General features: G+C 35.6%; 1 protein-coding gene across 1 annotated transcript in view; it reads left to right on the forward strand.

Annotated features, from left to right (window-relative positions):
* The window catches only part of asmt (acetylserotonin O-methyltransferase), an 18,968-nt gene extending 15,302 nt beyond the window's left edge, over positions 1-3,666 (forward strand). Inside the window, exon 7 of the mRNA XM_016498659.1 lies at positions 3,232-3,666. Within this exon, the coding sequence (XP_016354145.1) occupies positions 3,232-3,443 (212 nt within the window). The 3' untranslated portion in view covers positions 3,444-3,666. The remainder of the gene's footprint in view (positions 1-3,231) is intronic.
* The last annotated feature ends 14,128 nt before the right edge of the window (positions 3,667-17,794 follow it).

Genomic DNA, 17,794 nt, shown 5'->3' on the forward strand with positions numbered 1-17,794 from the left:
ATGAAAGGTGCTTCACGCCTTTCCTGTTTATTGTTTACAGCTTGGCAGTAACCCAGGGGAAGCGAGCCTTCCGGAGAAGGGCGCTACGGAGACCACATCCTACCCGTAGGGAGGTATCATGTGGAGACACTGATATGGACTGACCCAGGCCTGGGGCAGTACTACATATGGAATGGGTCTCTGAGGCAGGTCCTACCTGAGAGTAGGGAGGAACCACTGCCAGCAGAGCCTGACAGAATGGTATGTCAAAGGGAAGACACGGGTTTACAGAGAGGGAAACCTTACAGTGGAAGAATGCACATATGGGATCGCCCAAAGGGAATCAAGCCATATGGACACCTAGCCCAGTAAAGGGGCTGACCGGAACCCCGGGCAAGCTAACACCGATACTGGGCCTGGCGTCAGAATGCTCCACCCAGTCTGATTTCCGGGGGTGCTGGAGGATACTCAACCAGGGTTCGCCGACTTGGGAACTTACTGGGGGAGGAAAAGGCTCGCATCCCCGGATGAGGGAGAATTGCGCAGCAAGCGTGACACCAGCCGGCTCTTCCCGCCACTTATCTGTTACCCAACACATGGGACGAAACCAGCTCAACGCGGAGACTGTAAAATCTTGCGAAGGTATTCGGTGTCGCCCAGCCCGCAGCTCTACAGATGTCTGCCAGAGAGGCGCCGTGTGCCAGCACTTAGGAGGAGGCGACACTCCATGTGGAGTGAGCCCTCACCCCCAGGGGGCACAGCTCGCCTTGGGATTGTTACGCCAAGGTGATGGCATCCACTGTCCAGTGGGCCAGCCTCTGCTTGGAAACAGCCTTCCCTTTCTGCTGACCTCTGTAACAGACAAAGAGGTCCCTGTGATCGCACAACTGCTCTCGTGACTGGGCCATGATGAGCCAGTTGTCGTGGTAGTTGAGGATCCTGATGCCCACTTCCCATAACGGGGCAAGGGTGCCCTCCTTTGTAAAGACATGGGGGGACAGGGATAGCCCAAAGTGGGAGGACCCTGTACTGCCAAGCCCGACCCTCGAATGCAAACCATAGAAACGGCCTGTGTTGAGGAAGAATCGAGACATGAAAGTAAGCATCCTTCAGGTCGACCGCTGCAAACCAATCCTGGGGCTGGATGCATCTGATGATGCGCTTCTTGCTTCAACATCTTGAATGGAAGCTTGTGAAGGGCCCACAGATCCAGGTTTGGCTGGATGGCACAGAAGGCATCGCGTCCTGGCTCATCACAGCAGGACTCCCTATGTCCTCGGAGGGGACTGGCCAGAGATGCGTGGAGAATCTCTTGGGCGCTGGCGATAGGGGACGTCGTGGGCGAGAGTGAGGAGGCAGCACGTTGCTCACTGTCAGCCCACATGCCTGATAGCACGGAGGGAAAGGAAACTGCTCTTTTTTCAAGAATGTGGGTACCGCTGGCTGTTGGACCAGTGGCGGAACAGAAAAAACACAAAACACAGGATTCTCCACCCGGCCCTCCTCCGGGGAAAGGAGTGGCACTGTCCTCACCATCTCCTGAGAAAGAGCAGCTTTCCACATCTCCGGGTTGCCCGTGTCAGGGCCGCTTTGTCGTCTTTCTAGAGGACTTAGGGGCCGGCTGGGACACGGGGTGCACCGCGGTCCTGCGAGAGGCTCGACGCGCCAGCCTTGACGCTGTCTCAGCACGGGGCGGAGGCGCTCTGGAAGACACAGGGGGGCACCCTCGGCAACAGGCAGACTGAGGCGGGGCCCATGACAAAACGGTGGCAGACGGAGGATCACGTCGGGGCAGTATGGCGACAACACCCGAGGGTCACTGTGACCCTCAGATCTCCCAGAGCTCTTGCCGGCGGTCCCCTGCTTGTGACAGGGAAACCGGGATGAGTAGAAATGGAGGGTGACGCTCTGTTCCCCGTGAGGAGAGCGAGGCGAGATCGCAGCGAAGCCATGCTCATACGCTCGCAATGAACGCATGAGTCATCCATGAACGCAGCTTCAGCGTGTTGGATGCCCAGACACTGAAGACAACGATCATGTCCATCAACAGAGGACAGGTAACGACTGCAACCAAGAGAACACAGACAGAACAGCATCTTTAAAAAGACGCGAACCGACCGTGATTTGCTCTTTTAGAGAAACTGCTCTTTCAGTTGAAGTGCCCAGGGGAATCGCTGATGGTAGGAACACCGCTGTTTGCACCGTAACGCCAACCAGGAACAGCTTCTTCCAGTCAGATGAGTAAAGGGCTTTGTGGAGATCAAGCACTATCATCCATTCGGCTCCGAAGCAAAAAGCTGAAGAGTGGATGCACCTGTCTCCTATTTATACCCGTATGCACGGGGAGTGTTTCAGGTATGCAAAATCCACTAGCCAAATTTAATTTGGGTTTTCTCTTAAAGTCAGAGAGGATTGGGGCTCCCAAGTGAACCCCCTATGTCGTCAGGACATAACTCGTAGTGACTGACAGATAGGGAACTTTTTTTCTCACAATTCTGAGAATACAGAATTTTGAGATCTAAACTCAGAATTGTATGAAAAAAGTCAGAATTATGAGATGAAAAAGTATTCCGTGGTGGAAACTGATTTGTGAGATGTAATCTTAAAATTCAGAGAAAAAAATTGAGTGAGTGTCAGTGTGTCAGTGTGTCAGTGTGTGAGTGTGTGTGTGTGTGTGTGTGTGTGTGTGTGTGTGCAGGTGGAGGTGTGCGACTGGTGGAAGCTCTGCTGTATAAGGATAACATTGTGTGTGTGTGTGTGTGTGTGCAGGTGGAGGTGTGCTGCTGGTGGAAGCTCTGCTGTATAAGGATAACAGTGTGTGTGTGTGTGTGTGTGCAGGGGGAGGTGTGCTGCTGGTGGAAGCTCTGCTGTATAAGGATAACAGTGTGTGTGTGTGTGTGTGTGCAGGGGGAGGTGTGCTGCTGGTGGAAGCTCTGCTGTATAAGGATAACAGTGTGTGTGTGTGTGTGTGTGCAGGGGGAGGTGTGCTGCTGGTGGAAGCTCTGCTGTATAAGGATAACAGTGTGTGTGTGTGTGTGTGTGCAGGGGGAGGTGTGCTGCTGGTGGAAGCTCTGCTGTATAAGGATAACAGTGTGTGTGTGTGTGTGTGTGCAGGGGGAGGTGTGCTGCTGGTGGAAGCTCTGCTGTATAAGGATAACAGTGTGTGTGTGTGTGTGTGTGCAGGGGGAGGTGTGCTGCTGGTGGAAGCTCTGCTGTATAAGGATAACAGTGTGTGTGTGTGTGTGTGTGCAGGGGGAGGTGTGCTGCTGGTGGAAGCTCTGCTGTATGAGGATAACAGTGGTCCTCTGACGGCGCAGCTCTACTCTCTGAACATGCTGGTGCAGACGGAGGGTCGCGAGCGCAAGGCTTCAGATTACAGTCGTCTGCTGAGCGCCGCCGGATTCACACACATCCAGATCCACAACACCGGCAAGATCTACGACGCCATCCTGGCCCGCAAATAAACACACACCGTGTGTCAGGAAGCCATAGACAAGGGCTTTTGTTGTTCAGAAATATTTTTTACATTTTTAATGACACCTCCGTCTGTTTTCAGGCTTTAACTGATGAATACCGTGTTTTACCTGTTGTTCAGGTAGGAGAGCTTGGATCGAGCTTTTACTCTTCTGATTTACTCCTGAAATCTGCATAAAAATGATATATATTTTTTAAAAAGTTAAATAAAACAAAGAATGATTACAAATAGTACATTTTAAAAGGAAATACTATTTTCACTTTTTCTATACTTCAAAATGTCATGTTTCATTTAATGTGTCACTTGCCATTTCTTTGTAATTGTGAAATTAACCAGCAATTTCTGAGTGAAAATTATTTCTACACCAATTTATTTTTTCAGCAATATCCTGAACTTTGCCACGTCAATATCTCCTCCTGAATTTACCGCATTTTGAATCTCTCGACCTGAAATCCACAAATTGAATAATAAAAACCCAGATTTGAAGGATGTGAATTCATCTAAAAAAAAAAATGTATTCAGACACCTTCAACATTTCTCACATTATATCACAGTTTATTGGCTGTAGTTTAGAAAACGGTAATAAAATATGAGAAGAACTCAGAAGAAATTCATCTTGATAATGTCAGATAACTCTGATGGAAAGATATGTAATGAATTCTGTTGAATAGCTGTCAGCTGTTACATTAAGAACACAATTAGATAAAACCAATTTAGCTCAACTAATTAGCAAGCAGTGCTTCGTTTAGTTCAGTCTGTGGTGTAAAAAGATCACATTAGCAATTAAAGAAAAACACTTCAGCAAAACATGCTCAGCTCAAAGTGTCTGAATCATTTTTGATCCGGTAGTCCACTGTATGAAGACTTTATGGGTATAATATGTCACAGTTCACTTTATTTTGCTCTCCTCACTTACATAAATAAACTATAGTGTCCTGCACACACTAGTGAAAAAACATCAACAATTATATCTGCTGTCTGAATCATTTTTGGTTTGACTGTATTTAAAATTAACAGGGAAAAAAAGCCCAATAACATCGAATTACACTCTTTTTTTATCTAAGATCATGATTTTTTTTTTATTTTACTAATAGCATAGTATTACATGAATTGTTTATAATTATGATTTATTTTGCTTTAACTTGAATTAAGCATCTTAAATACTGAGACCTGAATTTTTATGACCTGAATTGAATAATAAAAACATGAATTTCACAACCCAAATTTCAAGAAGGTGAATTCATACAAAATATGTTTTAAATATTTAAAATGAACAAGGCGACAAAAAAATAAAAAATTAATAACATCACATTTCACTTTTTTTTTTGTTTGTTTTTTCCAAGACCATGAATTTAATGGCTTTTCAAGTTTCTAATTTAACATTTATTTTGCTTAATCGGAATTTTTTTTTTTTTACTGAAATATATTTTGAAAAATATTCAAAAATATATTTTTAGTTTGTGTGTTGGATTGTTTATTACAATATTAGCATAATGTTTAAGGTGTTGTTTTAATCATAACTGATGTATGTTGTGTAGTGTGCTGTAACTTATGAATTCGGTTATAAAAAGTGCTTGATATGAATAAATGTGTGAGGAACGTTCTTCCTGCGGGCGGCGTATTAAAAAGAAAGCAAACAAGTGTCTTCTGATGAAATAAGAGCCGTCGGTCTGCATCACATGAGAGTCATGATGTGTGTCCGCAGGGAATGAATCCAGTCCAGACGCTGTTTGTGTCACGCTTTATTATCTGCTGGATTTCATATCATCATATCATACTCTGACGTCCCTCACAGTTCAGAAAGAACTCTTTGTCTGCTCAGAATTCAGTTTTATAAATGACACCGTAACCCAGAACTGGAGTTTTCTCAATCTTCTAGCTAAAACAAATCCCACTAAGTTATGACAGCGTTATTTCTGAATGTTTTCTTGATCATGTGAATGTCAAGGCAACGTTCCGTTGTATCATTTTTAAACATTATGAGAATGTTACTTTTGAACGTTCTAAACAAGGAGCAACATTTATAAAATGTTACAAGAAACGTTTTCATTTGTTTTTATTTGAGCTTTTTAGTTTACGTTTCGAGAACATTATTGAAGACAACACACATTTATTTTAGTTACTGAAAGAACATTTGTTTGACAGATTTTTTAAAAAACATTTAGCATTAGCTCTTATTTTTATATCTTCAGTTTATTTTTAGTTTAATTTTTTAGTACATTTGTTATGTTTGTAACACTTTTTTAGTTCATATTCGATTGTTTGACTGATATTTTGTGTCAATACTTTGAACCAGGTTTTATTTGTATATTTTTAGTTTTCGTTTCATTTTTGTTTAATTTTTAGTACATTTGTTATGTTTGTAACACTTTTTTTTTAAAGTTCTATTTAGACTGAATTTATTTTTATTTTAGTTTTAGTTCATATTGCGTTGTGAGAACTGTAGTCGAATAATGGCAGGAATCATTCTGTCTAGTCTCAAACCTATAAATAAACAATACACTGTTTTAAATGTCTTTTAGTGAATTTGAAATAAATATTGTGCATTAGCATGTACATATTGTGTTCATTTAAATCCTGAAGTTTAATAGACTAAATTATTATTTATTAGTGAGCTTACAGCAGAAATATGCCACATGCCATTGTGCTGTATGAAAATATCATCCATATGTATATTTCATATCACTCTTTGTGAAGTGTAAAATTCATCAGAATTCATAGTTTCAGTGACTGACAGACAGACCTCATATCCTTTAATCATGTGACGCTCTGCTCAGATGTTCAGGATCTCAAGATGCTCGTTGGAACATCTCAAATCACACAGCTGTAATGCTGAATATTTAATATGGACTTCATTGAATATTCAGTTCATTTTTTGTACAGTATTCATTGGTAAGAGTCAGTACTGGAAACTTTGAATTAAAAGATTAATATTCTAGTTGGCACAGATATCAACCAATGCTGATCATCTCAATATGGCCAAATGTTAGCTGATTTAAAAAAAAAAAAAAAATAATTTGAACAAATAATGTTATTTCCTGTATTTGTTTTACATTTTTATTCATATTTTGAATTCACTTTATTTGTATGTTTTCAGTTGTCATTTTTATTATGTTTTTATAATTTTCTATTTAGGTTTCATTTATTTCATTATTTATTTAATTCCCTGTTAGAAATTTTACGGCTTAAATTAATTTCAGTTATTAAGATTTCAGCAAGGAGCCAAAACACTAACCGCTTATATAATACTTTTTAAAATACCGTAAACTACAATAATTTTTGTTATAATTTATTATATATATATATATATATATATATATATATATAATAAATTATAAACTATACAATTTTACAGTTTGTATACATAGAAATACCAAACTACATAAATTTGCATGAATGTAGTAATTTTCTTAGTTGGCAACATTTGTCATTTTCACTTTTCTGAATTTCTAATTTTCTAAATTTCACCAAGTTTTTCTTTGAATATTTATATTTGATATTAATTTGGCTTTATTCAAAATAATTACCTATAAAATATTTAATGACAAAAAATTTAAATAATTATAATATATAGATGTATAAAATGAACAAAATAAATGATTTAATATAAAACTATAACATATTATATAACATATAATATAGAAAACCCCAGATGAGTGTCTGATTTGTTTGCACATACAGCATGCAAGTGCTGAATCTCTCTCTGTAAACGTCTCTGTATTACTGAAAGAAAAGCTCTGAATCTTCTGAGATCTTCTTCTGTGTCTCTGTGGTTCAGGAGAGACTCTGATAGCGTGCTTTGAGTCCAAAAGTTGATTTAATGCTTGCGCTCTTCTGCTTGAGCTTTGCATAAAGAGCCCATGACCCCGAATATCCCCTGCTCTGTTAGTGCAGACAGGCTGAAGATTAGGCATGACTCCGAGAGAAGCTCACTGCACACTCACTCACTCACTAGTGCACACTGCATACTGACTACTACTGTGTGAAACACCTTTGTTAAATTTACACTGCATGATACATTCAATGAGTTTATTTCAAAAGAATCTGCAGTTGATTTGTTTTCTCATGTTTATATTGAGAGGAATAGCTAACAACAATATGCTGTAAGAACATTTAACTAACATTATGAAAACCTTATTTCTGAATGTTTTTTCCACAGTTTCTTTTTTAATGTATTGACAGTGTTTCTTCTTAGTTATGTGAATGTTAGACAAACGTTCCATTTGATCATTTTGTTACAAAAATGTTACATTTGAATGCTCTCTCAACGTTTCAAACTCTCGTTTTTTTACGTGTAGAAGATGTTTATTATTGGATTTGTGAATGTTACGGAAAAAAAACTAAAACATTTGATCAGTTTGAAACTTTGAAGTTTTTTTTTTTAAATCTCAAAACATCCGTTTTTAAATGTATTAAGAATCCCATTTGATCATTTTGAAAACATTACGAGAATGTTCTTTCAATGTTCTTATTCAAAGAATGTTTTTTCTTGGTTTTACGAACATTAGAGGAACATTTCATTCATTTTAAACCATTATGACAATGTTATTTCTAATGTTTTTTAAACGTTAGAGGAACGTTCTATCCTGTCATTTTGAGAACGTTACATCTGAATGTTCTCGCAATTTTAAAACACCCATTTTTTTGTATATTTAAAGAACATTTATTATTGGATTTGTGAAAGTACAGATTTTTTAAAAATGATTTTGAAACTGTAATGAAAATGTCATTTCGGAATGTTTATAAAATGTTCAAAACATTCAGTTTTTCAAAAAAAAATGTTTTTTTTACATTTATTATTATTATTTGGTTATGCGTACTTTAGAGGAACATTCTATTCTATAATTTGGAAAACGTTATGAGAACGTTACATCTGAATGTTCTCTCAACGTATAAGATCCTCTCAACATTACAAGAACATATATCAAATATTAATAATGTTATCAGAACATTCCATAAGCATTATTTTAGGAACGTTTTGTTCTAAGGAATTTCTCATCAACATCAAATGATCTGAGCTGCTCTTGCATTACATTTATAGCATTTGAATCTTATTTTATGACAGCTATTCACTCATTTGGGTCTGTTTGTATTTCTTCTAGAGATTCAGTGAGAAACATCTGAGATGACTTGCGATGGGTGCGGCAGGATTGTCCTCGGGGTTTGTTCTGAGTAAGTCACACACGTTAAGTTCTCTGGTATAAATGATTCAGAGTTTCTGTTACCTCGAACTTCCTGATCCACGTGAAGCGGAGGAAACAGAGCAGGTGCGTGTGAATAAATGATTCACTCTGAGCAGAGAAACACAGGTACAGTAGATGACGAGCTCTATTCATTCATCAGAAGAGCCACAACATAATTAGATCACGAATCAGAGCTCTGCTGCTTACAGCAATGCCTGCTGGGAATGAATTATCAATGATATTACACATAACAGGTCTCACATGTTGAGGTTGTATTTTAACCTCAACATCAAAAAAAAAATCATTTCAAATGCTATTTACTGTAAAGTGACCTTTATTTCTATAGAGCTTTACAGTGAACACAATTCTATAAAGCACTATAGAAATATGAGCTGACCTTTGAAAGCAGCTTCACATTAATAAACAGGAAAATAACAGTGTCAATGATGCACACTTCATCAATTATGAGATAAATTAAAGTTGTATGGAATTCCATTTCTGCCACATTAGAAAAGGATTCTATAAAGCACTATAGAAATATGAGCTGACCTTTGAAAGCACACTTCATCAATTATGAGATAAATTAAAGTTGTATGGAATTCCATTTCTGCCACATTAGAAAAGAAAAAAAAATGATGCTTCGGTAAGTCAGAATTATGACTTGAAAACTCATAATTATGAAATGAAGAGTCAAAATTATTACTTTGAAAGTTGTAATTATATATACTGTATATACTTATAGACATTGACATACTAATATGACATTAAAAGTCATTTTTATGAGATAAAGTCAAAATTCTGAGATAAAGTCATAGCTATGAGATTAAAAGCGGAAATTATGAGATAAAAATTCATAATTATGAGAAAGTCACAGTTATGAGATAAAAAGTTTAAATTATGAGGTAAAGAGTCGTAGTTATGAGATAAAAGCCAAACTTATGAATTTAAAAGTCGGTTATGAGATAAAATGTAGAAATTGACATACTACTGTAAGTCATAAATATGAGATTTAAAAATTCTAAATTATTACTGTCATTTTTTTGCTTTTCATATCATAATTTCAATTTAATATGTCATTATTTCAATTATTATTATTATTATTATTTTTTTTTTGACCTTTTAAAGAATTATAACTTATTATAGGTCATGCCGATTAAAATAAAAAAAAAATTTTTTTAAATAATTATTTAAAAAAACAGTAAAAATGACAAATAACGACAAAAGTAAAACATCACAATGAATTTGGTGGAAATGTGATGTAATGTCATGAAAATAATTTCTTATAATTTATAATAGTTATAATTTCTTAACATTCTCAGCTTTGTTCAATGTCTCAATACTTTAAACACTTGCTTTTATTCTATATTAAATTCTTTTCTGTTTTGCATGAATCAAGTCACATTTATTTCTATCGACCTTATTCTTCCCGTAAAAATGACCATTTGTCAATTTGATGTGCTTTGCTTCCGGTCTGATTCGCTTCCAGCTAGTTTTATCTGTACAAAACCGCTCGTTTTGCTGCGTAATATTGCAAATTGGTGTGTCTTACCATATTTAATGTATTATCTTAATTATGAACACACTGGTTTGTAGTGCAAACAGTTCAACGTTTACTGCATGTTGTTGTTCATCTCGTTTTTCCCCACAGCGGCTAATAAACCAGAAGTTTCGACCATAAGCTTACTTCTGCATTGAAGAATAAGGTGGATAATATTTTATAAAGGACACATTGTTTCAAAGCAGCTTCACATTAATGAACAGAAAAAAAACAACATAAAAATGAATGGGAAATCCATCAATTATCAAACAAATTCAATTTCTGCTCTAAAGCAGCAGACAACAGAGAAGACAACAGAGTCGTTATTCAGATCGATGTTGATTCAGTTCAGTTCAATAACAGCAGCGTTACTTTTAAAAGTAATGCATTACAATATTGCGTTACTCCCTAGAAAAAGTAACATTAGTTACTTTTGATAACATAAAAAAGTAACATTAGTTACTTTTGATAGCATAAAAAAGTAACATTAGTTACTTTTGATAACATAAAAAAGTAACATTAGTTACTTTTGATAGCATAAAAAAGTAACATTAGTTACTTTTGATAACATAAAAAAGTAACATTAGTTACTTTTTAAGGAAAGTAATGTTACATTACTTTTGCGTTACTTTTTAAATCTGGGCAAGGCTTGATTGTTTGTTTTTAATATAAAAAAGTTATATTTCCGGCAAAGGTAAAAGCCCCTTAACACCAAAAGTGAAGTGAATAAGCCTCAAGATAGAACGCACTCTTCAATTAGAAACAATAAAAAATAAATTAAAAAATATTATTTTTATCTAAAGTAATTTTTACTTATTTGTATGGTTGAATTGGATCATTGTATCAATTGGATCAAGGTCAGCAGCAAAGACATTGGTTAATAAAATGGGATTAAATACATAAATGACATTTGCCTTATTTAACATATTTAATTAATGCAGGTTTGTATAATATTCTGAGTTTGCGTTTTAACTGTTTTTATTGATTGTGAGGAACACTGAATGTGTTTGTGTGCAGTGAGATGAGTAAACACATGTTGATATTTAGTCTAGAACTACAGTAAGATCATGTTCACACACAACGCTCTGCACTTACTCCTGATTTCTGTCACCATGGCAACACCAGAGCTGTCACTCAACACATGGAAACAAAGTAACTGGAGCTACTTATTTGAAAAAGTAACTCAGATATTTCCTTCTACATTAAAAAGTAATGCGTTACTTTACTAGTTACTTGAAAAAAGTAATCTGATTACGTTACTTGTAATGCGTTATCCCCAACACTGAATAACAGTATTAATATTGTTAAGTTACAAACATGTATTTGTGTGACTTGTACTAATATTGCTGTTTTACAACATGCAAAGCAAATGTTTTACTGTGTGTCAGAAGGGACTAAAGTGCTCGGATCTGTGGATTAGTCCCATAATTAAGCAACCAGCACATCAGAAGAACATGATTTAGTGACTTTTCAGCTCAAACAATGAACTATTTTCATGTAAGCACTATTGTTTTTGCACTATCGTGAGTTAATGTGTGTACTTGTGTAAACTCAGAGGTGTGTCTGAATGATTTCCTGCAGTTTCTGCCATTAAATGCCACTTAGATTGTGGTGCTGATGGTGGAAGATTCCTCTCGGAGTCTCTGCGCTTCAGGCTGTTTCCGATGATCCCACAGAGCGTGTCTATTGTGCTGATGTTTGATGGAGTGTCTCAGCTGTGGCTGGTGGACGCCTCGGGCGGATCATGTCACAGGTCCAGACACGCCGACTGAAGCAGCTGAGACTCAGATCCACCTCCATCTGCAGAGTACAGCACTAACTCATCAGAGACGTCAGTCTGCACACTTTCATCCGCCATCAAACAGCTCCGCCAGGTTTATTCACCTATAAAAAACATTACTCGCACAAATCAGTGTTTTTCAGTCATCTGTGGAGCACAAATGGAAATGCAAGCGCTAAATGTTAGAGGAACATTCCATTTGATCATTTTGAAACGTTCTGAGAATGTTACATTTGAATGTTCTCAACAATTAAAACACCCATTTTTTATATTTAAAGAACTTTGGTTATGTGAACATTAGAGGAACATTCCATTTTATAATTTTGAAAATGTTTTGAGAATGTTACATTTGAATGTTTAAAAACACTATTTTTATATACTGTATTTAAAGAAAGTTTTTGGTTATGTGAATGTTCAATTTCATTTTGAAACTCTTTTGAAAACTTTATTTCTGAATATTTTTTAAATCTTCAAAACATTTTTTTTTTGTTTAAATGTGTTAAGAATGTTTCTTCTTGGTTGTGAACGCGTTAAAGGAACATTCCGTTTTATCATCTTGAAAACTTAATGAAAATATTACATTTGTTATGAGAACAGTACATTTGAACATTTTAAACGCTCATTTTTTTATATTTAATTAACTTTTTTTTTTTGTAACATTAGAGGAACATTCCATTTTATCATTATAAAAATGTTTTGAGAACATTACATTTGAATGTTTAAAAACACTAATTTTTTTATATTTAAAGAACGTTTTTGGTTATGTGAATGTTCAACTCCATCATTTTGAAATGGTTTTGAAAACTTTATTTCTGAATACTTTTTAAATCTTCAAAAAAAAATTTTTTTTTTTTCAAATGTGTTAAGAACGTTTCTTCCTTCTTATGCACACGTTAAAGGAACATTCCATTTTATCATTTTGAAAACTTAATGAAAATGTTATTTTTGACATTCAAAGCATCCCTTTTTTAATGGATTAAAAACTTGTTTTTGGTTATGTGAATGTTAGAGGAACATTCCATTCCATTCTATTTTGGAAAATGTTATGCAAACATTACATTTCAGTGTTTAAAAACACTATTGTTTATATTTAGAGAACATTTTTTTTGTTATGTGAATGTTCCATTTCATTATTTAAAAAAACATTACCGTTCATTTTTAAATATTTGTTTCATTATTTTAAAAACACACTGTTCACACCAGAAGCAGTAACTATAATCATAACTATATCAGCCTTCATTCACAATAACCTTTTTAATGTTAATTTTTAAAATACTTGTTTCATTATTTTAAAAACATTATTTCTGAATGTTTTTTTAAACATTCAAAGCATACAGTTTTTTAATGTATTAAGAAAGTTTCTTCTTGGTTATGCATTAGAGAAACATTCCATGTTATCATTTTGAAAACGTTACATTTGAATGTTCTCTCAACATTTAAAACGCCCATTTTTTATATTTATTTAACTTTTTTGGTATGCGAATGTTCCATTTTATCATTATGAAAATGCTATTCCGGAATGTGTTTTAAACATTCAACGCATCCAGCTTCTATTAAAGGGTTAGTTCACCCAAAAATTAAAATTAGGCTGCGTTTTACTCACCCCCGAGGCATCCTAGATGTATATGACTTTCTTCTTTCAGACGAATCCAGTCGGAGTTATATTAAAAATTGTCTTTGATCTTTCAAGCTGTTTAATGGCACTCAGCGGGTGTTGCAGTGCTTCAGTCCAAAAGAAGCTAAATAAAAAGTGCCCATCCATAAAAAAGTGTCTCACACGGCTCCGAGGGGTGAACAAAGGCCTTCTGTAGCGAATCGATGCGTTTTTGTAAGAAAAATAACCATACTCAAAACATAATAATCACTTTAATCTAGCTTGCGCCAACAGTCCTACACAGAAGCAACTCCGGGCGGATGACGTATGAGGTCAGCTTTGCGCATGCGCCGCTCAGAAGTGATGAACGCGGAAACACAGCGGAGAGATCAAAACAAAACAACGGTCACTAATTAGAAGTACAAAACGAGGATTTGTAAAGAAGAATGTCAGAGGATTTCGATATAAGCCAAGAGGAGAACGTTGGTTTTCACGAGACTCTCCGGCGCATGCGCAGCGCTGAACTCATACGTCATCCGCCCGGAACTGCTTCCAATGTACAACAGTGAGCGCAAGCTACATTAAAGTGATTATTACGTTTTGAGTATGGTTATTTTCCTTACTAAAACGCATCGATTCGCTACAGAAGGCCTTTGTTCACCCCCCGGAGCCGTGTGAGACACTTTTTTATGGATGGGCGCTTTTTATTTAACTTCTTTTGGACTGATGCATGCAACACCCGCTGAGTGCCATTAAACAGCTTGAAAGATCAAAGACAATGTTTAATATAACTCCGACTGGATTCGTCTGAAAGAAGAAAGTCATATACACCTAGGATGACTTGAGGGTGGGTAAAACGCAGCCTAATTTTCATTTTTGGGTGAACTAACCCTTTAAGATCATCTTTTGTTTATGCAAACGTCGGTGGAGCATTCTATTCTATCATATAGAAAATGTTATGGGAACGTTCGGTTGTTAATACAGATGAATGTTGTTGAACACAGGACTGAAGAAGTTCTCCTCCACAGTACTCCTGATGTCTGCTGCACATTCGGCAACTTTTAAATACTGTATGCAGAAATAGCAAAAGTATGTGTCGGGAACGAAGTTAATATCGATAAATCAGCAGGCAGAGGATGTGTGCGAGTTAAGCTCCAGAGATGGTCTGACGCTGAGAAGATCCACTTTTAATCCACAGACAGAGAGACTAAATCAGAAGCAACTTAAATACTTCTGTACTTCTGCACATGCTTTAGGATGATGCCAAACACGTGCTGGGGCGTTTATGAACCGCTTCTCATTTATTATATTCAGAAGAACACACTGTAAAGGCCGTTCACACCTAAAGCAGTAACTAGAATCATAACTATATCAGCGTTCATTCACACTAAATTTTTTTTAATGTTCATTTTTAAAATATTACCATACATTTATAACTCTATACTTTGTCTTATTGCCTTCCCAACTAACACAAATGTTCTTAGAATGTTTTATGAATGTTATGAAAATGTTATTTCTGAATGTTCTCTGAACTTTCACAATGATGTTTTTTTTTTGTTTTTTTTGTTTTTGTGTTTATAAAAATCAGCGTTAAGAGAACATTACATTTGATCATTTTGCAAACATTTAAAAAATGTTAGACGAATGTTACATTTCAGAAAAATAAATGTTCCTTGAACAACATGCTTGATGATATGTTTTATTAACATTTTGAATTAGCTTTTATTTTTACATGTTCAGTTTTCGGTTTAAATTTTTTGTAATTTTGTTACAATTTTTGGCATTTTATTGTTATTTTTTTTAATTTCTGTTTAGGTTATTATTATTATTATTATTTATTATTATTATTTTTAGTTTTAGTTTACATTTTGAGAACATCATTAAGACCAGATAACTTTAAATGAACATTCTTTTAATGTTACTGGAAGATTATTATTATTTTTTTTTATGAATATTTTGAATTAGCTTTTAGTTTTATATTTTCAGTTTTCATTTTAATTTTAGTTTAATTTTACTAGAAGGACATTTGTTCATAACTTCAGTAGTTTGCTTTCACCACTAAAGTTATAATTATTCTGCACTACTTGATCATACTGAGTAATAATAATTAAACAGCATAATAAAGCAGAACTCGTGCCTGCAGAAATATCTTATCATTTTCAGAGAAGCAGAAGTTAATTTTATCCAGAATTTGTTCTGATTTCATTCTGCTCTTCTGTCTCTGCTGAGGATGATGTTCTCCTCCGTATGACTGATGTGTTGTGGAGCTGATGGGCTGCATTTGGATTGAAATTGAGGCCAAAACATTAGACCCTGCTCTCACTGGCACTAAAGAGACCTCCAGAGCAGATGATGGTGAAGAAATGAGGTTCATCTGTCATCATCCCACAGCTCAGGACGGAGGTGAATGAAGGTACGTTACTGTATGTTGCTGATGGTCTCCATCCTCAATAGATACTCTGACATTCCTCTTTAAGCACAATACGTATCAGCTGTATGCAAAATAACCAACATTTGGTTTTCAGCTTTTGAAAATTGGTGCGATTTTGCTCATGGAGTCTCACTGAGATCCCCATATCTGAACCATATTTGTCCTTAACAATGAAGACACCAACTGAAAAGTTTAAGAACCAGCATCTAAAATGATATTGAGACATCTTTAATACTTCATGATTTACTGTCACCATTGGCATATAATACAACAAAGATCGCTAAAGTCAACAGATTTTACTAATAGAGCTACTAATCTCTGTGTAAAAATAATATTATGATGCTGCCATCTTTCTAAAGTAATTTTTACCCTCCTGTAATTTGGCTCTGAATCTCAGCTGAAAATTGTCCTTTTTACTCCCCTCTACAAAATAGTGCATTACTCAGTAAATATTCATCTGTGACATTTATATTTTGACTTTCTTATGTATTTCATTCACCGGAAAAAAAAAAAAAAAAGCCATTAAAATTACAATTTTTAGCCAGAGACCTCTGACTTGAAATAACCCACACGAAGCTGCATTGAGATCCACATATCTATGGAATTGAACTATACAAAGCCTTCAAAATGAAGATGCCGAAAGAAATATTTATTAAGAACCAGAGTCTAAAAGGGTGTTAAGATGTCCTTAATACTTCTTGAGTTACAGACATGCAAACTTTTTTTGTGCTTTTTCACATTTTTTAACAGTTTACTCCTGGAGCCACATTGAGATCCTCACATCTCTGTGTCTGAACCACACTGGGCCTTAAAAATCAAGATACCAACAGAAAAGCTTAAAAACCAGAATATACAGTAATAGGATATTTACGTATCTTTTATACTTCTTGAGTTGCACGCATGCAAACTTTGGGGAAAAGCACACAAAAAGTGATTTTATCGCATTTTTGAACTGTCGCCGTTGGCATATAATGCAACGAAGATCGCTAAAGTCAACAGATTTTACTAATAGAGCTACCAATCTCTGTGTGAAAATAACAGTATGATGCTGCCATCTTTCTGAAGTCACTTTTACCCTCCCGTAATTTGGCTCTGAATCTGAGCTGAAAATTGTCATTTTGATTTGTCATGTCATAGTGGATTATTCAGTAAATATTCATCCATGACATTTAACATTTTGGTTTTCAATATTATTTATAATAGTCTTTCTTCAAAAAAAAAAAAATAAATAAATATTAGCAAAATCAAAATTTTAGCGATGGCAAACGATCTTCATGCATGCGTTGGATAAAGACTCACAGATTCACCCAGAAGAGCGTTTTTCCGTTCAGTCAGATCATATTGTGTGACATTCAGCTGAACTCCATTAGTCATGCGCTGGTGATCATGCTGCATTTATCGCATGCTTGATTACGACTGTAATTAACCTGCCTCCAGAAGAAACCCGTCATGCATTCAGTGCATCTGAATATGAAACGAGTCGGCTGAGATTCTCCTCATTATTTCAGTCAATGTCTCTTATTGTTTAAATGCATCTTCAGGTCAGTGATGGATGGTGACCAGAACACTGAAGCCTGAGGCCAATGCTTAATTATGTTAAAAAAAAAAAGAAATTATTTTGAGTAATCAATAAAAAAAAAAAGGTTTTTCTGCAACATATTAAGTTCTTCTAACTTAATGTATTTTCTTTGTTGACAAGTTGTCATAACTCATAAAGACTGATTGTTGAGTTAATTTTACTATTATAATTAATTAATTGAAAATTTTTATTTTAACCAAATCATTTGTTTTTAGACTGAAACGAGTCCATATTAG

The sequence above is a fragment of the Sinocyclocheilus anshuiensis genome, unplaced genomic scaffold, assembly GCF_001515605.1.
Source record: "Sinocyclocheilus anshuiensis isolate Anshui unplaced genomic scaffold, SAMN03320099.WGS_v1.1 scaffold1123, whole genome shotgun sequence".
Classification (NCBI taxonomy): Eukaryota; Metazoa; Chordata; class Actinopteri; order Cypriniformes; family Cyprinidae; genus Sinocyclocheilus; species Sinocyclocheilus anshuiensis.